Here is a 24,616-nt window from a genome sequence, read left to right on the forward strand (position 1 = left end):
AGGTTCCAGTGCTAAAGGCAAGATGTGTGTCAGTTCTGCACCTGTGGACCACCACGCAGGGCACATCTGTCAGAGCTGTGGCTGGAGTTGACCAATCGGGACAGACCAATATTTATTTTGAGACTGTAAGCCTCCATAGAGCCATTCAAATTAGGAAATTAATTATCTTTTTCATTATAAATAGATACATATATAAAATACCTTTATTTTGATAGCCACAGATAAGGATTTAAGTCCATTTTTTTATTTTATTTAATTTTTTTTTAAATACATTTGAGTATTTTGATACTTTATTACATGCATTTTTCAAGTAGGGATTAAGTGACAAAATGTAAACTATGTTTTTATGTATTTATAGTGTCTGAAAAAACATGAATTAAGTAGTCTTGATGGGATTTCTTCAGAAATCTATAATAACGTAGTTGTTATATTTCTTAATTTTGTATGTGATAGTGCAGCTGGATTTTGGCTTTCCTCAACATTTACTTGTGAAATTCTTCAGAAAAATACTGGATTGACCGTCCTTTGTTGTCTGTCCTTTTGTCTTCCTCACACAAACACAAACACATATAGAAAAGCACTATTCACATGTTTTCACACATTAATAAAACGACTTTGAAACTGGCCATTATTGCTTTTTTGATAAGTCTTTGTGTTTATCAAGTTTAATGTTAATCTTTTTGTTGTTGTTGTTGCAAATATTAAAGTGGTAATCACACTCATTGTGTTTTATTTAGATGTCCTTGTACTATGATCTCATAAACCCCATTATCAAATGTACAGGTTGTGTTACCTTAATTAAATATTTCCTTGTGTCAGGCAAATTATGTGTAGCAGGTTTCTCTGGTTACACCTGTATTTCTCCCAATGGAAACAATAGACATGTTCTGTGTGGCAGTGTTTAGTCTGTATTTTCTAAAGTTTATTTGGCCAAACCTTTAGCCAGGGTTAATGTCTAAACAAAATTTAAAACGAAAGTGGTGCCAAACCATATTTGTAGAGAAATTAAGGAAAGGTGATGCAGTGATTACATCCTGCCACTGTGTGGTGCTAGTGTGCAGTGTCAGACTGTATATTACTGACCTCGTGTCCCCATATGACCCTATCCTAAGAATCAAAAGATCTACTTATTAAAGTTGACGCAACTGAGATGTAAATCACACATATTTTGTGATATCGATGAACATACTCATTGAGGCAATATAATTTAGAGACTACAAATTAAAATGACTATGTTTAAATGTTGCTAAACATTGTGATGTTTACTTATTATTTGTGTGTGCCACCTGGCTAAGACTTTATTTTGTTCAATGAGTATTAAAGAGTAAGTCTTCGTATTTTTTTCAAAATTAAACAAATGAAACGACTACATCATAGCCTATCCCAACCGTAATCGATTACATTATAATTCCGTAATAAACTGAAAAGAAATGGCGGGTTATTTATTTTACGGCGTATCTCGTGAAGGGTTAGTCTGGATCGGATGCGAATAAATTACGCATATAAAATAAACCGAAACCAAACCGGAGTTCAGTTTCATTTTCTCCTAATAATACGGCACCGATGCGTTATGCTACCGGAGGTGAGTGCTTGCGACATAATTTATATTAAAAACATACTGCGAACTGCTTATTTTCATTTTTAGAAGACATTTATTAATATTGTGTTGTACACGAGCTCTATACTACACAGGTTGTTTCCTTGACTACAGTCAATGTCGTGTCCTGCAGGTCACTACTGGGCATGAGACGTTGTTAAAAATGGTTAGACAAATAACTGCAGAAAGTTACTTTGGAATATCAGAGATAATAGTAGTGTCATTCCCATAGGCTTAAACTCAAAACAGAACAGAACAATCATTTATCATGCCTACTAGGCTATGCATGGCATACAGCCCATTGCAACTCTTTAGCCATTCTTTTGACAAACTAGATAACTATGTAATGTTGACAATGTGAAACGTATTCAAATGATTTCAGTATTTAAAGGATTGAGATCATATTTGACCTATGATAGTATCAAAGTATTCAACTGTATTAAACTGTAGTAATGCACATGTACCAACATACCCCTCATAGCATTGCTAGACAAAGTCTTTGTTGTTAATGTACATGCACCAGTGTCCTTTTCACATGAACATATACAGTAGGACACCTATAAAACTATTGTAGTCAATACGTTTTGTGATGTAATAATTCAAGTTCCACAAATCCAAATAAAGCAGTTTCTTGTTTCTTGTCCCAACTGTTAAATGAAATTGATTTCCCCCAGCTTATGGATGAGGATGGAGAGGGTGGACTGGCAGGGGGACATCCAGACAGTGATGGCCCAGGAGGCCAGTGCACTTGTGGACCTGCTGTGCGAACAGAACAGCAATGTTCTGGATCATATTTTTCCCTTAATGGACCCTAGGATACAGAACCAACTACGGTCACTGACCAACATTAAAGACTGTGTCTCAGGCATTGTAAATTACTTCAAGAATTCAGATCGCACTATATGTGAAGAGTTTCTCCACAATGTATGTGTGTACTGTGAAAACATTCCCTTACTTCTGGAAACAACACTGGTGTCCATTTCAGGATATGCAACTGGTAAGTCGTGTTGTGCACTTTTTAGGTTACAGCCCCTTTATTACTCACACCTTTAATTTATAATATCAAAGCTATGATGAATTTATAGTGTAATATATAGTATACCTTTGCATATAAGTATATATTTGATAGTTTTCCATTTATTTTTATTTAAATTTAGCATTTGTGGCTAAATATTCTTTGAAGTGAAAGTATAATCTTGATGTTAAAAGAGAGAGACTGGAATTGTTACTGAATTCTGAGTTTTAACAATTCAAAATCTTTTCTTCTTCTATGCTTGAAGGCACAAGCTTTAATCATACAAGTGACACTGCTAATTCTTCACCAACACGTAATGTGAAACGTCCACGGCTAGGTATGTTTTTTATTCTCAAAGGGCACACCCAGCAGTTTAAAATTTTGACTCATTTTGAAAAAACCTTGAATTGCTCTAAGCAACCTAACAGTTAATTGTATGTCAACTTGAATATTAGAGTGCTGCTTCTCTCAACGATTTTGTTCTGTTTTGATAAAATAATGTTTTCTGTGTGGTTTGACTTAATTCTTTAAATATGCTAGATTGCAAAAAAAAAAAATTTATATCCAAATATATTTTATATAATGTATCTCTATTTATTGCAAATTCATATCTATTACAACAATCTGTTGTAAAGAATTGTCAGTGTTGCACCACAAGGAACTATGACAAATCAAAAGTGAAACTGAGAGTGTTGCGTAGATTCCTGGGGGATGGGAGAGAGGTAACCCCCCAATAATCAAAACAAGCAATCACAACCCCTTAGGTCTGACCCTGACCTGATATACTGTATATATATATATTTTGGTGGGCATCAAAAAAAATTTTGAGTTCCAGTGCTGAGAAAGAATGTTATAAGTAACATTGCTAACACTGTTCTACATTACAGAGAAATACTGTAAATAATCATTAATCTGTTGCAATTGGCAAAACATGCATTGCAAGTTGTTTTTTAGTGAATGGAATGACAGAAATCAAATGATGAATCAAATGATCAGATCTCTCATAAAAGAGGCCAAAGTCTTGAAATGCTCACTCTGTCCTAAAGTATATACAGTTGTAATGGACACATTTAATGACAAACTTACATATGTATAGTTTTTGTTCCCTTATATATGGTTCAAAGGTACAATAACAATGTTATTTTCTTTCCTAGATTATTTACAGAGTTACAAAGATGCTCTGAAATCCATGCTACTGCAAAAACATGAGACTGTGACACAGGGTGTGGTGAAGGACATTCGTCTTAATGAGACACGGGTATATTTAAAACACAGGAACCCTCCACGAGGAAAAGACAGAACCACCCAGCCTCAAGCCTCTCTAGACAACCAGGAAGGAGATGGTGGTTCATTAGAAAATAAAGTTTCAGTGGAGTCTCTTTTACAAACCACTGGCAAAGTTGTTGTGCTGCTGGGTCAGGCTGGGTCTGGTAAGACCCTTTTGGTGCACTGCATTGGTCATAGCTGGGCTGAAGGCTCCTTCTCATCCATTCACTTGCTGTTTCTGCTGGAGTTCCGGCAGCTCAACCTCATATCACGAAACCTGTCCTTGAAAGAACTGCTCTTTCTCTTCTATCCTCCATGTGAAGAAGCTGAGGAGCAGAGCGAAGCAGTGTTTGCTTTCATCCTGTCCAACCCTGAGAAGGTCTGCTTCATATTTGATGGGTATGATGAGTTTCGATCCAAGCTTACAAATCCAAAAAAGCTTGATGGTTATAATGACCTATATAAACCACTTCCAATGACAGATCTCCTCTCTGCACTGTGCAATCGCATAATCCTCCCAAATTGCACTGTGCTGGTCACCTGTAGACCACGGGATGTGACAGATATGTTTGGGAGTCATGGTTTCATAACTTGTGAGCTGATGGGGTTTGATCGCGTGGGTGTGAAGGAATACACTAAGCAGTACTTTCATGAAAAGGGGGATGAACTTAAAGAAAAGGCTGTAAACTTGCTGATGGACAACCGTCAACTCTTTTCCATGTCTCATGTACCTGGTCTCTGTCATATCTGCTGTGTATGTGTGGATCATCTGTTCTCCAGTGCTGGAATTAATGCTAGTCTACAGCTACCCAAATCCTTAACCCAAATCTATATTCAGATCCTGTTTGCATTTCTTAGCCGCTTCAATGGGGAGAGGATGTCTGTTGTACCTTTGATGCAGAGATACAGAACAAAAATTGCTGAGATGAGCCAGCTTGCCCTTAAAGGACTAGAGGGAAGCAGCATCGTTTTCACGGCCGCTGAATTTTCGACAGAACTCCAGGATTTTGGCATCAAAACTGGGATCCTGTCTTGTGTGAAGCTGACTTGTGAGGATGGATCTTCAGGAAATGGTTTCACCTTCATGCACCTCACTATGCAGGAATTCCTCGCTGCTCTCCATCTCATGACCAGTCAAAGCATTACAGAGAGTCAACTTAAGAAGAAGCTTAACTTGAAAACCCGCTGGACAACAAAAACAGATCCAAAATCTGTCTTTACAGACTCTCTCCATCTTTATGTGTGTGGGCTTGCGGCCGAGGCCTGCACCTCAAGTCTGGTCCAGCTAAAAGGAACTGAGGGAGCCACACCTTGGGTAAGAAAGCGCCAAGCTGCAGTCCGAGACATTTTGCTTGCTTTAGGAGGAAGTGCCAGTCAAACAGGCCCCAAAATAGTTGAGCTGTGCCGATGTGCCTATGAGACACAAGATGCTAAATTGGCAAGGGCTATTGGTTCTAGACATCGCTTTGAACTGCGCAATATCAGACTAAATGCTGTTGACATGGAGGCCTTGGCATTTGTAACAGCAGCTGTAGATCAAACAGTATGTCTGGACATTGGTGGCTGCTCCATTGAAGATGATTGTTTGGAAATCCTTCCTTGTTTCAAGAATCTGGATTACCTCATGTGAGTTTTCATAAAATATGACATTTAAAAAGTAGATATATTTTTCATGTACTGTATATGTATATTTCTTTCAAGTTTCCGTAGCCGGAAATATGATGACAAGTTTGCAGAGGCTTTGTGTCGCATCCTGTCCAAACTCACGGCTTTGCGGCGATTAGAGTGAGTTCTTTGTAGATTTACAGTATTTTATTCAAACAGTATCTAATATGTTCATTATGTATTCTGTCAACTGTGTTACTTTACAGTGTGTTTTTCTCTTAATGGATTGGTTAATATATGTCTCTTTATTACAGTTTTATCAGTGGGGGCCTCACTGATGTTGGAGCTGCTAAACTTGCCAGGGCTTTAGAGGACTGTACACGTATCACACATCTAAAGTAATACCAATTTTTACGCCATGTGCCCTGTCAGGCAATGCAGTGATTTGGCTTGACATGTTGTAGCTTTGAGTGTTCCAGTCTATTTGTGAAATATGGTCCAGCTTATTATTCAAATTCTGTTTTGAAAGGACACATTTTTCCCAGAACACTTTCAGTTTGGTCTAGATGGTCTGTCATACATATATGTCTTATGTCAATCAACTTGTGTTTTGTATATCTTACAGTGTCAGTGATAACTCCTTGAAAGACGAGGGTATAGGAGAGATTGTAAAAACACTATGCAAACTGCCCAACATCTGCTCTGTTTTGTAAGTAGTACGTTATCATTAAAAAAATATAATGGGGAATTTTTTTTTATTTATTTCTGTTCCAGTGTACTAAAGTCTGTATGTAAACTGATGCTGGCTCCCTTAACCTAATTGAAAATTTTAAATAGTTTATACTATGTTTGACTACTTAAATTAATACATGTGCTGCATGCTACACTTTGCTGTCAGGATGGGGAAAAACAGCATCTCTGTAGATGGAATCCTCATGCTCACTGAAAAGATGGCCACCTGCCCCTCCATTCAGGAAGTCTATGTTGAGTAGGTTGATTCTTTTACTCATCAAATCCATTTGAATGGAAATGGCAATTGAGAATTTTTTTTTAACAATTTAGTTGATAGAACAGACGGTATGATGGAATTCCCATTTATTGATTGAGTGGGTTAATTTCCTGTCACGTAATTTTTTGATTCTCTCTCTCTTGTATACAGGGGAAGTAAGGAAGTCAGAATTTCCTTCTCTCAAAGTTCTGCCTCAATCTGGTGAGTGCTGATTTTCAGTAAAATTGCAGGTGTAGCAACAGCACAGTAGATATTCTGATTCTGAAACCACAGTTTGATGGGCAAGTTTCTAATATGTGTTAGAGGTGTTATGCTCAAAGAGTGGGTAAAACCCCAGAAATCCATTGTCAAGTATCTAGTACTGTTTTTGCAGTGTGTGCACTGCCCTTGGCCAATTTCTGGAGTACAATTTGTCCTCAAAGTGATCAGTTACAAAGATTTAGAAACATTCTATGTGTCTATGAGGTGTTTTCATAAGTGGTGTAGCTCTTTATGTTTATGGTACAGGCCAGGGGACAGTGACTAGACAGTTTCATGGTAACTCCAGACAATCAATAAGATACTTTAAAAATGAAAAAGGCTTTAAAAAGTATTTGAATATGATTAAACTCGCCATACATTTCACTCCACCATAAGCTTCTGACTACCTCTGAAAATACTTTCCTTTAATTATGAATACTCTAAAATGGATATAACGGGATAATAATGATTTGTTTTACATTCCTTCTCTTTCTTAGTGAAAGCATGGACATAAATAACACAGAAGAGGCAAAGACTGTGACGTATGTGCTGCATCCTTCCATATTTAAAAAGGCTTTTTTTTTTCATATAAGGGAGAATTAATATATAATTAATTGCAAAGACTAGATTTTAGAATTTATAGTGAAAATTGACTTTATGATTTATGGTTAGACTTAAGATTTTATGGCTTCACAATTATCACATATAGGAGGAGCTGTGCTTTGACCCAGTTTTGTTTGTTAAGGTCGTTTAATGAGTTGAGAAAAGTGCAGGTGTTCACAACTGGGCTGCATTTCAGGGTACTAAGAGAAGCTAATTCTGGCACACAAGTTACTGAATCATTTGAATCAATTACTGAAAAAAAGAATAACAAATAAGACACAAAAAGGACTGACTTGAATAAGTAACATACTGTATTCATAGTTTTTTGCATTTTATTCATAAGAAATGTAAAGGGTCAGTCACAGAAATTCTTTCAGTGTTGGTGATCATTTCTTTATGTTGATCTGCAAGTACATTCTAGATTTTCCAACTCCCTCTTACAAAGTCACAGAGATTTTTGCCCTTGCTTATTTCAAGAATTTGACTGATCCTGCACCTTTACAGGAATCACACCTAAAAGGCAAATGTCTGCCACCAAGGGAACATTGCATGTTGTGACCCACAGATCTGCACTCTTCCAATTGCCATGGGCAATGCACGGGCAAATAAGATTTTTGTGCAATATCCATAATGGACTCGCTATCACTGAGATTCTAACTTCAGATGTCTGAGACTGGATGCAACATGTCTTGTTCTCAGGAGTCTGTGGTTTGATTGACATTAGGAGAGCTGAACTGCCATTCCTCCATGTCAGCCCAACACTTAGTGTACCTATGTGCACAGTTTCACTGTAGCAGCTGAATGATGCAACATCACGTTGTAAGCTTTTTACAACTGTCACCCATGTCACTCCCAACCACTGTTTTGAAGGATAATATTTTCCAAATGCCAGCTCATCTGACATGGTAGATTAAAAACAACTAAATGTACTGTACTGACAGCATGTTCATTTTTTTGTGTGAATTATCTGATTAATTGTCTCTTTTTAGGTTGAAGCAGTGTAACATCACATGTACTAATATAGATAGCCTGTGTGATAAACTCAAGGGCTACTCCTTCTTAACTGTTTTAGAGTAAGTATAAGCATGCTCCATTAGTCTCAGCCACAGTCAATATACCTTACAGCAGATTTATTTGATACACCCACAATTTTTCATGCAGGTACAGTGCCAATGTAACATCCTATTGTATTTTCCTTTTTCCCTCATCTCTCAGTTTGTCCAACAACTCGTTGGGTAACAAGGGCTTAAAGAAAATTGTACACCTTCTGCCTAAACTTGGAATGATTCAGGAGATCAAGTATGTTCCTATATTCCTCTGCAAATCAGTGTATAATGTATTTTTATTTGGTCTAGACAATTAACCATTAACACACTGAGGGGAATTCTCTAAAACTGAATTGCACCCACTGATAGCATCGTTTAGTTGCATGTGCTGTCTACATAGATTTAGCCTCATATTTAATAAAGAATTATGCAAATCAGGTACTAGTGCAAATACACCCCAAACAAAAAAAATCATTTCTGAACACAATATACAATGCACAATTGCCTGATTCCATTTGCTACTGTAGGTTGTGGATGCTGCAGCAGACTGTCGCTATCTGACACACTTTACTAGGACTGTACCATACCGCTCGATCTGTACTTTATATATGCCTATTTAAACACTTTTCCTTATTATTTAATGGATTACTGCTGCCATAATCACTAGAATGTGTGCACAAACATAGGTTTTAAATACATTTCTGTTTACTGCCTGCTTTCTGATGGCAGATATTGTGCAATGTCAAATGTGTCAGGCATGTTTGCACTGAAAAGAATAACCATTATTTTATTTAAATACAACACAGAACAATTCAAACACAAGATGCAGGGCGTTCTGCACTGAAATACTTTGTGCTAAAGTGGCACAACTGTTTAGTGAAGTTGCCTCACTGTTATCTTTGCATGTGGGACAATACTTCCCCATATACTGGCTTTATGAGCCCAATGTATTTCTGTTTCAAAAGGGTATGTATTTCTTTCTCAACACTCACAGTGTCAGTGAAAATGGAGTAGATATGGATGGGTTGGTGCTGCTTGCTTCTGCTCTCTGTACTCAGAAGGACCTGATGAAAGTGGATGCAAGGTAACTCCCCTGTTTTTGGCCATTTTGCATGTCCGAATTGCTTTTAAATATGCTAACACCATGCTTTTTTTTCACACCAGTGAAAATGGAAAGAAAACATTGGTTCTTTGGTTTGACACCAGCAAAAGGTACTAAAACAGTTGTGGTTGCTGACATTCTTGCTTAATCAGCTAAATGTCTATTGGTATAGAATGGGTTACCAATGTCCTTTATTAATGCAGACATTCAAAACAGCTGGCTTCAAAGGAAACTGAAATACATCTGCATAAAAAGCTCAGGTACAAAATCACAGATTTTTATTTCATAAACTGGTTGAGTGATGATAATTTTATAATTTGGTATCTACTTTTTGTATTTCCAGTTTAACACATAGTGATATTCAACCTACTGACATGACCAAACTGTGTAAACAACTGGTTAATTGTAAAAACCTTCTAGACATTGAGTAAGTAGCTCTTAATTTCTGCTAATCTCCAGGGTAGACAAGAGACATACCAGTTGCTGTTTGTATCATCTACATTCTGTTAGTCCTCACTGTTTGTTTGTGTTATAGGTTCTCCCATCTAAAATTGTCTAATATGTCGGTTGAAAAGTTGATGTTGATTCTTCCTGAAATGTCTTCTCTTCACGTTCTGAAGCAAGTGCCTATATCTCTTTTTCCTTCAGTACAGCTTTATCTTCATTTTATATTACATGATATGCCCTGCATTTGATATTAATCTAAGATTGCATTCACTTTCAGCTTAAGTCATGTTGACATGTCTACGAATGGGGCTCTGTTATTGGTCAGATCTCTTGCTGACTGTCAGCGTGTCACCGCGGTAGAACTCAGGTAACTTACATCATTTCATATCAGGCAGAAAACTGTGGGTTCCTTCCTTAAATATGGTCTGTTAAGGTCACTTGAGCACAATATTGATTGATTGCTTTTAACATAATTCTCCAGGCACCAAGCAGAAGCATTCATTAAGTTTGTCCCAGTCAAAGCAGAGACAGCAATTTGCAAGTGAGTAATAACAGGCCATCATGCCTTGGTACAGGTAATAGCATTGATATTGTGGTGCCTTTGGTTGATCATTCCTATGGTTCTTCTCTGTGTGATGTCTCCAGGCTCACAGAGTATAAGCTGAGCAGAACCAATGTTGAGAAGCTCTCAAGAATACTGGAGGGCTGTCCTCACCTTGCTGAACTGGAGTAAGCATTCCTTCTTCTTCAAATCAATCACATTGTTAATAGAAATCATACTCACTTTTTCTGACCTGTGATGACAAACAGTACGTTTTTATATTCCTTTCTCCTCTTTAGTTTGTCCCATAACCTTCTCAAAGATGATGGGGTGAAATGTTTTATTGATTTTTTGCCCAAACTAAAGATCTCCAGCTCAGTGAGGTAAGCTTTAATGCAGACTGGTTAGTGGAGCGTCTTTACTGATATTCATTTTGTTGGCTTGACGAAGCGAATATACTGTTATTCTACAAAATTGGCTTCAAGATTTTTTGGAAATCACTAAACCGAGACCAAAATTTTTAATAATATCACAAACTATATCATAAACTGGAAACGTAGAAGTGAACATTCTGAATGACGTGCAGGCTAACAAGCATGGACCAATAAGCTGTGAGCTCGATTAGACTTTAGCAAGTGCTAGACAGGGAAAGTAACCTTTATTTCCAGTGGAAATCGATTGGTATTATTACTGACATTTTATGTAATTATTATTGTAATGTTATTGTTCTAAATATGTGGTTAGATAAAATCATATTTAAATAAGGAGACCAGAAACATCACATGCTGGCTTTAATATAGAAGACATAAATCATTTAAATTTGTAACAAACAAAATTCATGGCAAAAAGTTTCAAGCATATGATATTCGTTCTTACTGTTATGTCTGTAAAACAATACATTTTCAATCTTTTGAAACTAGTTTAAAGGGTCCTATTATGCAAAATTGTATATAGTTATATAATTGTATATATATATATATATATAGTTTGTACATACTGAAAATGTGAGTCGGCAGTGTGTGTACACAACCACCCTACAATGTTAAAAGCCCACACACTCCTCTTTCTTATATTTCTATTAATCAAAAACAGTGTGTCAAAATTAATGCTTTTCGTTTCTGCTCTAACGTGATGTAACATTTGAGCAGGCCTCGCCCACGACTGGTGACTTACTCCACCCTATTATATATCATAGATCCTCCCCTGAGTGATCTTCACACAGTCTTAAATTGTTTTCCACGCTGGAGCAGATACAGTGAGAAGAATAATGTCTCAGCTTCGTAAGCGTCATAAGTGTTCTGTTGTTGGCTGTAAAAGTGAACATAAGAGTCTTTATGCACTCCTGGAATCAGAGCCACTGAAGATGCAGTGGACAAATTTTGTTTTTGAAGGAAATGTGCCCCAAAACATGCAAAAATGTATGTATGTTTGTGCAAATAATTTTCACCGGACTGCTTTGTGAATGAGTGTCAATATAAAGAGGGATTTTCAAAACATTTGATTCTCATGCATGGATCAGTACCAACTGACCAACTGTACGTGTTCCAGCTTTATATCCTGAAGATGTAAGTATCGCACTTTATATTTTGTGAATGTTTGCAAATCGCCTTTCCAAATGTGCTTGTTAGCTGATTCCATGGCTAATGCAGCTAAAGTTACCATTGTCTCTGATTGTATTTACAGAGACCAGATATACATATATATATATATATATATATATATATATATATATATATATATATATATATTCATACATACTGTATATGGTTGAACAACTCAAGTATTTATGCTGTCTTCCGGAAAGGGGGAAGGTAGTAGCAGCTCTTTGGCATTTAAAGAGACACACAAGAAATCAGCGTGTTTTTGATTCCACTCAAAAAGAGGCATTTATAACATGGTATAATAAATGATGCGTGGGGTATTTTGAGCTGAAACTTCTGGGGACACCTGAGACTTATATTACATCTTGTAAAAAGGGGCATAATAGGTCTCCTTTAAACTTACAGTCTTTGTCAAGCCAACATCAAAGTTTTTCTTCACAAACTTTACCTTTATTGTTGATGTTTGAGTTCTATAAACTTTGTAAAGTTTGCTTGTAATTTTCATTATTTGTTACATTTACCATAACGTTTACTTGTGGTGCTCTTTCACAGCCTCAATGGCAACAGAATGACCCAAGTGGGGGCTCTGCATCTGGTCAACTCAATGAACACCTGTGAGAAAGTTGTTGCTGTTGAAGTCAGGTAACGGCCAGTGCAGTGTTTCTCAACATATAATTTAATATCAGTAAAAATGACTATTTATATAAAATATACTTTAAAAACATTTATAAAAACTAACTGAATGTGCCAAATGGATAGATCACAAAAAAAAAAAAGAAAATCTGTCATTATTTACTCAACCTCATAATGTTCCAAACCCATATGACTTACTTTCTTACGTTCTTATTTTCTTAAGGAGATCTTAAGCAGAATGTTAGTCTCAGTCACCATTCATTTTATTTGCATGTTTTTTTCCATACAATGAAAGTGAATGATAACTAAAAGATGTTTTAATTGTTTATTTTTATAGTTTGTCTAGTGGTACTAAAAACAGTGTTATGTCCAAAAAAATTTTTTTTCTGACAATACTTTCATATGTCAGACTTTACAGGTCAAAATTACTTTATTTGGTTTAAAAAATTCATGTAAAATTATTAAGTATCCCATGTCAAGTACCCAAAGACATACAATAAAATCTCACCTATTTTGGATGAGATAACATTATTAACTATGTATTAGATGTGCATACTCTCGGTTTTTGACAGAGAAGTCTGATTTACAAGCACTGGGTGTATTCTTTTCTCATCTTTAGTCTTGGTGTGGAAGATCAGTCTCTTATTCAGTTTGTGCATAAACATGTCAGTGGTAAGACTCTCAGGTAATTTCCCAGAATGTCTGTGATGCATCACACACACAAACACACATACACACACGTTGTGTTTCCATGTTTTATGGGGACTTTCCATAGACATAATGTTTTGTTTCCTGTACAAACTATATATTCTATCCCCTAACCCTAAACCTACCCCTCACAGTAAACATTCTGCTTTTTTCCATTTTCAAAAAACATAATTTAGTATGATTTATAAGCTGGTTTCCTCATGGGGACCGACAAAATGTCCTCACAAGGTCAAAAATGTGGTGTTTTACTAACCTTATTTGGACATTTGGTCCCCCACAAAGTGATAAATACATGCTCTCACAAACACACACACACACACACACACACACACACACACACACAAAACACACAATAAAACAGCTATGTAAACAATATGATTTTTTTTCTCTCAAGACAAAAGTGAATGTGTTGTTTAGCTTCCTCTTACAATTGTCTTCACTGTAGACTGAGGGAGTGCAGTTTCGAGGCTAACCACTTACAGAAGCTTGTGGAAATACTGAACAGATGCCCAAGTCTACTTACATTAGAGTGAGTGTTTCATCCCAATTACAGAAATATTTACAAGATTGTTGAGCTGACACTTACAACGGATAGTTCACCTAAAAATGTATATTCTGTCATCATTTACTCTAATGCCTAATGTCATTCCAAACCCGTATGACTTTATTTGTTTATGTATGTGAAACACAAAAGGAGATGTTTTGATGAATATTACGATCATCTTTTTAATGAAATGGTTGTTAATTTCGACTCACTTTAAAGTTTAAAAAAGGACCTGAAAGTATCATGACTCCTGCATCATATTCCAAGACTTCTGAAGTATAGGATAGGTTTTAGTAAATCAACCCAAATGTAAGTAATTTTTTTATCAATGACAATCTTGTCATCTGTTGAACGAAGCTACAGTGCCAAGCATATACGCAAGCACTTGCTTTGTTTTTACCTCTCTAACTAAGATTTGGATAAGAGTCGTAGAGACTACTTTTATGTTACTTTAGGGTCCTTTTGTAAACTTTAAAATTAGTCACAATAATTTGCCTTTGTATTGAAAAGACAGACAGGGAAATTCATTACAATGTCACCTTTTATGTTCTGCAAGAGAACAAATCATACACATCTGGGATGGTAAGAGGGTGAGTAAATTATGATGGAATTAAAAAATTTGTGTGAACTATTCCTGTTATAACTTCTAACAATCAATTGCATGTATTACTGTTACAGACCAATACTGCACCTTGCAAAAACTATTCTCTAGACACATTCACTGGGTGTTTTAATGGTGCAAAATACAAGATGCTTATTGTCCCTCTCTTCTTTAGATTGTCATCTAATTCGCTGCAAAATCAAGGCCTGTTTCCTTTACTGAACAGCCTGGCCAAGCTTTCCTCAATTCAAACTGTAAAGTAAGAATGACTTTTGTCAATGATTTAATTTTTTTTATTTTGAATGTTCCTGATCTTACAGATCATGTATGTGTCCATTTCAACTATATATATTTCACACACATACATAACAATTGCTATTGCTTTTGCACATAGTCTCACAATAAATGTTTCTGTTCCTGTCAGGCTTAGAAATAATGGTCTGACTTCTGCACAGATTGGGTACTTTATGAAACAACTAAGTAGCTGTAGCCAACACAGAGACATCTGGTAAGTTCAATGCAGAAGATAGTACAAAAGTAATCCTGGTGTTCATTTCTGCTTTTAGATTATATAGGAAATACAGTGTGAGGATAATGATGTCTTTGGGATGTTTTCGTTAGGATTGAAGAGCAGTGGATGGCAGGAGATGCTGTGATCAGTCTTGTTTGTAACTGCCTGAATCTGGAGCCACACATCAGAGAGATGAGGTAAGGTTCTTACTGAATATGATAACTTGCCTTGTATGACAGCATGTCATCAACCATTGTGCATCTTAGTGTATCATCTATTAACTAGATTACTACATAAATGTGTTGCCATTGTGACAGGAATAGTTCCTTCACAGTATAAGCAATTTACCTGTTAAACTCTTCAATGTTATGTGGGTTAACTAAGAAGGAAATATTTTGTTAACTTGGGTTTTTGTACTACCCTATGGTTTCCTCTGTGGCTGTTTGAACCTATTTTCATCTCAAATTCTGTTCCCCCACTCAAATTCTGCACTCACTGGCTGTTATGTTCAATGGCACAACAAGCTTTAAATATTTACGCAGTAGAGATTTACATGTATCAATTTAGTCTGCTATTTAAACTTTCTTTTAAAACTATAATTTTATTTAAGGGGGTGAAATTATAACATCTTTAACTCAACATCTGCAGGGTCAGCCATTCATCCATAAATGTTATTATTGAGGCCGATTCCAGTTCCAGCTCTACTTCTATGTAAGTCACATGACTCTATATCATTTTATGGGTGTTTTCCAAACTTTTTTTTCACCCTTGAAGGGCACTTCAGGAAGGGGACGCCATTCAAAAGGTCGTTCCAAACAGAAGTAATAAAGTAAATGTTTTCACAAAGGACCCTTTCATAAGACTATTAGTGAAGGGTACATAAGAACTGTAATGCTATTATCTCATCAGCATGCCCAAATCAAGAGCTCTGTCCATTTTAGTGAGTAGGGCATAGGAATGATGACTTTCGATTGGAATTCACCCTATGTGTAGTGTGGAGTGCTATCAACATTTTGTCACTGTATCAATTTCATGTTTGAATTTTCAAAATTACATGCACAATGCTAATTTTCTTCTTTCTGACAGAGCTCATTCTGAAAACAGTGAGGTCTCACTATGTACCCTGCGATCCATCAGGTGTGTTTTTAGTTTTTTCTGGAAGGTTGTATGAATGTTTTTGAGCTTTTATTTGCTCTTTAATTACATTACAATTACATAAAATTACAACAGAAGTACTAATTCAATTTCTTTTCAAATTAAATTACTCTAGTAATAAGTTATAGTTCTTATGTTTTCATGTGATATTTGTACAGTATTTGATACACAATCCCACTTTTGTCATGCTACTTAGCTTTGGTGACTGTAACATAGAAGGACATCATCTCACTCCTCTGACACTGCCCATCCAAAAATGTCATGCCTTGCAGGATTTGAAGTAAGTCGCTGAATGTTTGTGCTGATATTTGGGTATCAGTATGTGTTTTGAATTTCTTGGAATGAATTTGATTCTCTTTGTTTTGTGTCCAGATTTTCTCAGCTTAAAATGGACAGAAAAGGCGCAGAATTTTTTTCTCTAGTCATTCCGTCCTTATTGAAACTTAGGAACCTCAAGTAAGTGTCTTATAATGAACACATAAAACAGTCAAAGTCATTTTTTATATGTATGTACTCTGTTTGCAAAACCTTTTAGTGTTACTGTAACAAATACTGTACATAGGCCTATGCATGATATACATGTGAAATCAATCTCTCTACAAATAAATCTTTACAGTCTTGATTTGAAAGGAGCAGCTGAAGATGATTTAGTAATCCTGATAGAAGCATTACCAAACAATCACACATTTGAGAATCTGAGGTGTGTTATTTTTTTGTTCTAATGTAAAGTTTATCTTTGGTCTTTATAGACAAATCTGTGTATAATTTCACTCTGTGAGCTTAATGTAAGAAAACCTTTTCCTTTCCACTATGTTTCCACAACATGTTTCTGGTCTTTTAGTTTGTCTCAGCTTGTTTTAGGTGACTGTGGAACCAAGGTACTTGGCAGGGTCCTTAAAAATATGCCAAATCTGAAGTCACTCATGTACGTAACACATATGTTGCCAAACTCTTTCACAAAAATGAAAGATGTGTCTTTAACTGGCACATCCTGGCTCATTAGAATGATTTCTTAAAGATCTACCAGGATGGTATTGAATTGAATCACTAAAGCAAGAGTGCTGTTGTACTGAAAGTCAGCATAGGAATTACTGATTTCCTTCATCCTATGTTATTAGAATATGGTGCATTGACTTTATTGCTGTTAATTGGCTGTTATCTTTTTGTCTAGTCTCTCGCAGTGCTCTGGTTGGACAGCAGCTCGAGGGAAGGACTTGATCAGAGGTCTGGTGCAGTGCTCATCGCTGGCAGAGATCCGGTAACACCTTGCCACCTTATGTTGCAGTGTTAACTTTAGAGTTAACTTATGCTTCCTTCACTTGCTATTGGAATTGTCCTACTTCCCAAGTTGTAATTACGAACACTTCAGGTTCAAGTGCTTTGTTGCTGGAAACATGGAGGATGCCAGTGTCATTCATGTATATTTCTTATTTTGACACCGTAATACATGCTAGCCAATTGGCTGAAGATAATGGAATTTTGATTAAAAACATGCTATTTTCTTTGTGTAAAAATGTACAATGCACATCAAATATTTCCTCTTATAGGTAAACTGAAATGGCAAGCGATAATATTGTAGCTGCATGTAAAAAAAAATAACAAATAAAACCATCATTCACTATTGAAAATGACACTCTTGTCCTCCATGTTGAATGTTTACATTGTATTCAAATGCAACTTTGAGCTAAAAAAATAATAATTATATATATATATATATATATATATATCCAACTCAGAACTTGTATGTTCCCAATCCGTAGGCTGGACTCTGTGATATTGGATGAAGAGGGTATAAACATCTTAACCCAAGGCTTCTGCGGTATGGGTTCACTCAGGAGGCTCAGGTAAATTAATCTTAATCCTAGAAATGCTCACTTAAGATTTAGCTAATATTGAATAAACAGGCAAAATTTGGAGGCTAATTTTAATTTAGTTGTTTGCTTTCCTCAGCTTAAACAACATTAGAATAGAGACATCTGAGACATTCATCAATGACACTGGTGTACTCTGGATACTGACTTCTTTTCAGGCTTTTAGACAGATGGAAGAGATTGAGTAAGTGTTACAGTCCCTGCTCAGAACTCTTTCTAACTTTGCACACACTCATACTGATACCATTTGGTGATAAGTCAATACTTTTGTCTATCTTCAGGTTGAAAGGCTGGCGAATGGGAGATAGTGGAACATATGAGCTCTTGAAGAAGATTCCCTCATGGACTGAACTAAAAAAAATAAGGTGTGTGAGCCTGAAGCTGAGTGGTACATGAGGACAACCTATAAGGCTAGCACCTTCTAGTGGAAACAATTAGACAAAATGTTTAAAACAATTATCTTAGACTTATCAATATTGTTTAGTGTGATGCTCTATATGTGTTGTTATTATAGCAGAATCATCTAAAACCTTTTCAATGAAAATGTTTTGAGCTTTTTCTTATATGACTGTGTAGATTTCTACTCATGGTTTATAATGTTCAGTCTGTCAGACAACAGTGTGAGTGACCAGGCTGGAGAGAAGCTAGTGGAGGCACTATCCCACTGCAGAGCTCTACAACAACTACAGTAAGAACATTTATTCAATCCCTGCACAACAGTACACATGTGATATTAGTTGTGAAATAAATAGCTTAGCGTTCGTCATGGTTCTTTTCTCACAGGCTCTCCAAAAACCAGCTTGGTGAAGCCAGCGCTGCTAAACTAGCTCAAGTCCTGCCATTACTGTCTCAGCTCTCAGAACTGGAGTAAGTCTCATGTTGTGATTGAGATGGGTTTAAGGAGGCACCATAGATATTGAATAGTACTTCTAAATACTGTTTTCTTTCTTTTTCTTTTTCTTTTCTAGTTTGTCAGAAAATCAGTTTGGTCCAAAAGGATCTTTGATACTTTGTAAAGGTCTGGTCGACAAGAAGGCACTGAAAAGACTGCAGTAAGACATTGAATCACATTCATATATCAAAATAATATTTGTATAGTATTATAGCTGTGATTTGGTTATTATATACTGCTGTAAACATGTGACTATTTGAATCTCAGCTTGACTTCGATTGGGAGTTCAGATCTGGTTGGTGTGGCCTCAACCCTCAGTTGCTGTCCATCCATAGAGGATGTCAGGTGGGATCAGACATTCAAAACAATTCATCATGATCTTGATGAATCTGCATGATCTTGTGATTTGACTCGTGGCCTCATAAATACTTAGTTAATGGCTTAACTATATATATTATTGATTCATTCCCTGTGGATTTTCCAAAGATGCCCTAAGGAAAAAAACAATCTGTTATCATTTATGCATCCTTTAAACCCATATTAAAGGGATAGTTTGCCCAAACATTTAAATTCTCTCATCATTTACTTGCTCTCATGCCATCCCAGATGTGTATGACTTTCTTCTGCTGAACACAAACAAAGATTTTCAGAAGAATTTTCAGCTCTGTAGGTCCACACAATGCAAGTGTGACCAAATGGTGAATGGTGACCAAAATTTTGAAGCTCAAAAAGCAAATAAAGGCAACATAAATGTAATCCACGTTACTCCAGTGGTCCATATCTTCAGAAGCGATGTAAGCCCTTTATTACCTTAAATATCCACTTTCACATTATTCCTCTTTTGTTTTTTGGTGATATTCATCATGCATATCGCCGCCTACTGGGCAGGAAGTACAATATCTAGATAGAAAAAATTACTTAAAGGGATAGGGCTGAAACGATTAGTCGACATTATCAACAAAGTCGACAATAAAAAATTGACTGTTGAATAGTCATTTGATCTAAATTAAAGTAACATGAGATGACATTAAACTCTAATGATGACTCGTTAGAGCAGCACTGCAGTTCGCACCTGACTGAGGAGAGGAATAATCACACAGCTCACAGTCCAGATGCACTCTAAACCTTCCAAACAGCTTCAGGTGATGTAGATCACAAAGTATGAGGGAATTATACAAAAAAATTACAAATAAGTAAATTCAGAAGCACTCTCTTTGTGGAATAAGCGGAGCCGGAGCTCTTTAAAGTAAAACACAGTGGTGTTACATCTTAAATGCAGTTTTAATGCGTTATAGCTTTATTAAAATTCAAATAATACGGAAGCAGATCATAAAATTAACTACAAACTCCGACTCTGGCATTTCTCTGTGCAGTCAGCACCTCTTCTATGAGCTGCGGGAATGTCCTGATCTAAGGGGGAGAGATTGAAACTGCATCCAGCTGATGCGCACTCTGTTGCGGGGACGCTCGTCCCTCAAGTTTGCACTTGCTGCAGCTAGATTAGAACATGATGGCTTGTGACTTATTGAATCATAATATATGTCACTGTGCATTTCTTATCGTGAAGATAATTGGCAATACGCATCTTTATTCAAAAGAGAGAGGAGTTTTTTGTGAGTTAAAGATGGATTGAAGTGAACAAAAAGGTGAGAGAGGGAGTCTTCACCCCCATTATACACTGCAACAAAATACATTTGTTTTAGCTTGTTTTCCAATAAAAATATCTAAATCTCATATAGAACAATGTACATTTCCTTTAGCAGCTATTTTGCAGAAGACAAAATTGTTATCTGAGAATGTTGAATATAAGTAAGTCTAAATATCTTATATGTTGCTTCTCAAGTAAATGTATCTTGTTTTAAGGATTTTTAGACAATTTTAAATGGATAACAAGACAAAAACACTTAAACAATAGTTTTTTTTTTACAGTGAATTTCTTTACTAAATTAAACTCCATCAAAAGTATTTTTCCCTTTAATTCAGTGAATGTCATTTAGAGATATTTTTAAAAGATGATTTTTTCCTCTTTATTGTTAGTAAGCACGTTTAATACAACATTTTATGTCGAGCTCAAGCTGAATAATTGGTTAAGAGCTAATGATTAATCGTTGCAACAATCGCCGAATGGTCGAATAAGCTTTCTAATAATCGTTAGATTAAATGATTATCAAAATAATTGTTAGTTGCAGCCCTATAAAGGAATAGTTCACCCAAAAATGAAAATTCTCTCATCATTTACTTACCCTCATGCCATCCCAGATGTATATGACTTTCTTCTGCTGAACACAAAAAAATATTTTTAGAAGAATATCTCAGCTCTGTAGGTCCTACTATGCAAGTGAATGGGTGCCAACATTTTGACGCTCCAAAAAGCATATAAAGGCATCATAAAAGTAAACCATACAACTCCAGTGTTTTAATCCATATCTTCAGTAATGATATGATCGGTGTGGGTGAGAAACAGATCAATATTTAAGTCCTTTTTTTTGCTTGAAATTCTTCTCTCTGCCCAGTAGGAGTCAATATGCATGAAAAATGTGAATCACCAAAAACACAAGAAGGAGAATGTGATATTGATCTTTTTCTCATCCACACCTCTCATATAACTTCTGAAGATATTTATTTAACCACTAGAGTCGTGTGGATTACTTTTATGCTGATTTATGTGATTTTTGGAGCATCAAAATGTTGGCACCCATTCACTTGCATTTTATGGACTAAAAGAGCTGAGGAATTCTTCTAAAAATCTTCATTTCAGTTCAGCAGATTAAAGTCATACACATCTGGGATTACATAAGGGTGAGTATTAGTCCTTTAAATATTGATCTGTTTCTCAACCATTTCTTATCTCCTTTTGTGTTCCACAGAAGAAATAAAGCCATTTGAGTTTGGAACAACATGAATGTTGACAGCATTTTATTATTAGGTGAACAATTGTTTTACATTTTGAAAATTCCTGTCTTTCTTAGCTTGTCGTGGAATGAATGTGGCGATAAACTGGCACAGAAACTGGCTGAGATTCTGCCCCTGTGTACAAAGTTGAAAAGACTTGAGTAAGTACCTGAATGCTTGCAGTCAAGGTGTAGCAATATGATTAGCCATATGTGTAATTATATGTTTTAGCTGCAGTATGCTGATGTTTTTCAAACTAATGCTTTGCAGCCTGGAGGCCAATAAAATAACCACAAAGGGAGCCATAGAGATTGCCAAATGCCTCCCCTCATGCCCTTCCATTGAATTAATAAGGTAATTATTTGTAACACGACCATACAGCTCTAGAAAAAAAGAGACCACTGCAAAATGATCAGTTTCTCTGGATTTACTATATATAGGAATGTGTTTGAGTAAAAATAACATTTTTGTTTTATTCTATAAAGTATTGACAACATTTCTCCCAAATATCAAATAATGTTTTTTTCATTTAGAGCATTTATTTGCAGAATCTAAGCTGCTTTAATTTTTGCTCCAGGAGTGGCATAAAGTCACCCAACAGCAAGGTGAATGACTGGTAGAGAGCATGCCAAGATGCATGAAAGCTGTGATTGAAAATCAGGGTTATTCCACCAAATATTGATTTCTGAACTCTACCTTAGTTAAAACATTAAACATTTAAAAATGAATATGAACTTGTTTTCTTTGGATTAATCGAGGTCTGAAAGCACTGCATCTTTTTGTTATTTTGACCAGTTGTCATTTTCTGCAAATAAATGCTCTAAATGACAAAATTTTTATTTGGAATTTGGAAGAAATGTTTTCAGTACTTTATAGAATAAAACAAAAAAAATTATTTTACTTAAAACACATACCTATAAATAGAAAATCAAGAGAAACTGATAATTTTGCAGTGGTCGCTTAATTTTTTTCCAGAGCTGGACTGTTGTCATGACGATTGTAGTTGCAATAAGATTCAAATAGTTTAATTGGTTAATGCACACACATGAAGCTGAGCTTCTTTGCACTTGATCAACACAGGCTCTGGAGGAACCCAATTGCCAAAGATGATGAGAATCTGAAAGATCAGAGACTGAACTTCTCATCAATTTAATCTCTTAAGTTTTCTGTTTTTAATTATTTTTTTCTTTCCATTCTAGTAAATTGTACATAATAATACAGTACTTCTATGAGTAGTTTTAGCATTGATATATTGTATTTTATTAATTGCTGTTAGTTTACATATAATCGAAGAACACATTACCTCATTAGAGTAACTCACCACACCAAACAACACAGTTTATCCAGCTGCTCAGGGACTGGAATATCCCCATCTAATGGAAACAACTTTGGTAATAGGCTCAGTTAAGCTATTAGAAATAACATAATTCTCTACCGTTTACAAGAGGTTTACATGTCTGTATTTATTTCAGTAGAGAAAGGAACAAATAATTGTCTAGATATAGCACCATGAAGCAGGCAGTTCTCTTGTAAAGTTCAGCACAGTCATGCTGAGAAGCACCTAGCCAAGCAATCCATTATGGGCATTCCTGCACTGATCCTCCCTGACACCACCATGTTGTGTTCTTCTTTAAATTGCATATTTATGTCTGTACTTTTATTTGATATCTTCAGCTTTCATCTCTAAAGACCTTTTTATTTGTAAAATGCTGTTAAATATTGCCACTGTTCAGCAAAATGTCTTTTTGATTGAGTCGAGGTGACAGCACCTATTGCACTGATCTATTTGCACTTGTTCAGCTGTTCACATTTTTTTCCTAACATGCACTTTAATTATAAATAAAAGTACATTTTAAAATATTTTATCCAATTGGGAAATTTATTTTTAATAGTCTGTCACTGTTGCTGTATATTTGTGTCCAGTAAATATAGATAAGTACTAAAGCAGTTATTTTTATTTGGTGTGTGCTCTTATTATGATATACAGTGTGTTAAAATTGATAATTTGTAATTAAAAACATGTAATATATCGGTATTGGTACTACTATTAATTTATTGCTATTCAACACCTTTCAGTTTTAACACATTTTTTTTTGTGTGTGTAAGAAACATTTCTTACACACACACAAACACACACAAAAAAATTGTGTTGAAACTGAAAGGTGTTGAAAATTTAAGGGCCAGCTATATTTTTTTTTCAAGTTAGCGTACAATAACATAAGTGTGTTTTCTTTTATTAGAGTTCTTCTTTATAACCGCTAGATGGCAGCAAAGCAATAAATACGTAATTTAGAAAAGCTTCGTGGACTGTTGTTAGTTCGAACAACGACCAGAAAATAATGTTCAACCGCACAAATCACGCATGGCAGTCACTATAATTACGTCACGTGTCATGACGAATGCAAAGAGGAATGTGTCTGCAACATAAACATCAATAAAGCCATTTTACGACGTCCAGTTTTTGGTGAATTCATTAATGTGATGAACTCATTAAAGCCAACTCACCAATTTCAAAGAGTCAAGTCAAATATCCTCCATGTATTCAGCCTCGCTCCTACAATAGTCTTTATTTATGTATTTATTATTTTTCACAACAAATGTGATTAAATGCTTGGAAAGTGTCACTAGAAAATAAATGGACCTCCATTTGATTCTTCTCTTCCATTTATAGCCTATACTCTTCATTTCCCATCATAAGTCCCTCAGAACAATGCGCGCGTTTCCATGCTCGTGAGCA

At 35.7% G+C, this 24,616-nt stretch overlaps 1 protein-coding gene across 1 annotated transcript; it reads left to right on the forward strand.

Moving 5' to 3' along the window:
- Window positions 1-1,465: 1,465 nt before the first annotated feature.
- LOC127623382 (protein NLRC5-like) lies at window positions 1,466-23,719 on the forward strand. Its single transcript, XM_052097823.1, has 44 exons — window positions 1,466-1,582; window positions 2,272-2,594; window positions 2,878-2,949; window positions 3,767-5,504; window positions 5,580-5,663; window positions 5,798-5,881; window positions 6,109-6,192; window positions 6,382-6,471; window positions 6,643-6,693; window positions 7,230-7,274; window positions 8,325-8,408; window positions 8,551-8,634; window positions 9,376-9,465; window positions 9,546-9,593; window positions 9,687-9,743; window positions 9,827-9,910; window positions 10,019-10,102; window positions 10,208-10,297; window positions 10,412-10,471; window positions 10,576-10,659; window positions 10,771-10,854; window positions 12,625-12,714; window positions 13,325-13,390; window positions 13,859-13,942; window positions 14,734-14,817; window positions 14,983-15,066; window positions 15,180-15,266; window positions 15,718-15,780; window positions 16,156-16,206; window positions 16,421-16,504; window positions 16,597-16,680; window positions 16,841-16,924; window positions 17,066-17,149; window positions 17,396-17,482; window positions 17,985-18,068; window positions 18,175-18,279; window positions 18,377-18,460; window positions 18,700-18,783; window positions 18,879-18,962; window positions 19,064-19,147; window positions 19,255-19,332; window positions 21,957-22,040; window positions 22,150-22,233; window positions 22,960-23,719. The coding sequence occupies exons 2-44, from the start codon at window positions 2,279-2,281 to the stop codon at window positions 23,030-23,032; spliced, it is 5,289 nt and encodes a 1,762-aa protein (XP_051953783.1). The 5' UTR covers window positions 1,466-1,582; window positions 2,272-2,278; the 3' UTR covers window positions 23,033-23,719.
- Window positions 23,720-24,616: the final 897 nt, after the last annotated feature.

This window comes from Xyrauchen texanus, chromosome 29, assembly GCF_025860055.1.
Source record: "Xyrauchen texanus isolate HMW12.3.18 chromosome 29, RBS_HiC_50CHRs, whole genome shotgun sequence".
NCBI classification, from domain to species: domain Eukaryota; kingdom Metazoa; phylum Chordata; class Actinopteri; order Cypriniformes; family Catostomidae; genus Xyrauchen; species Xyrauchen texanus.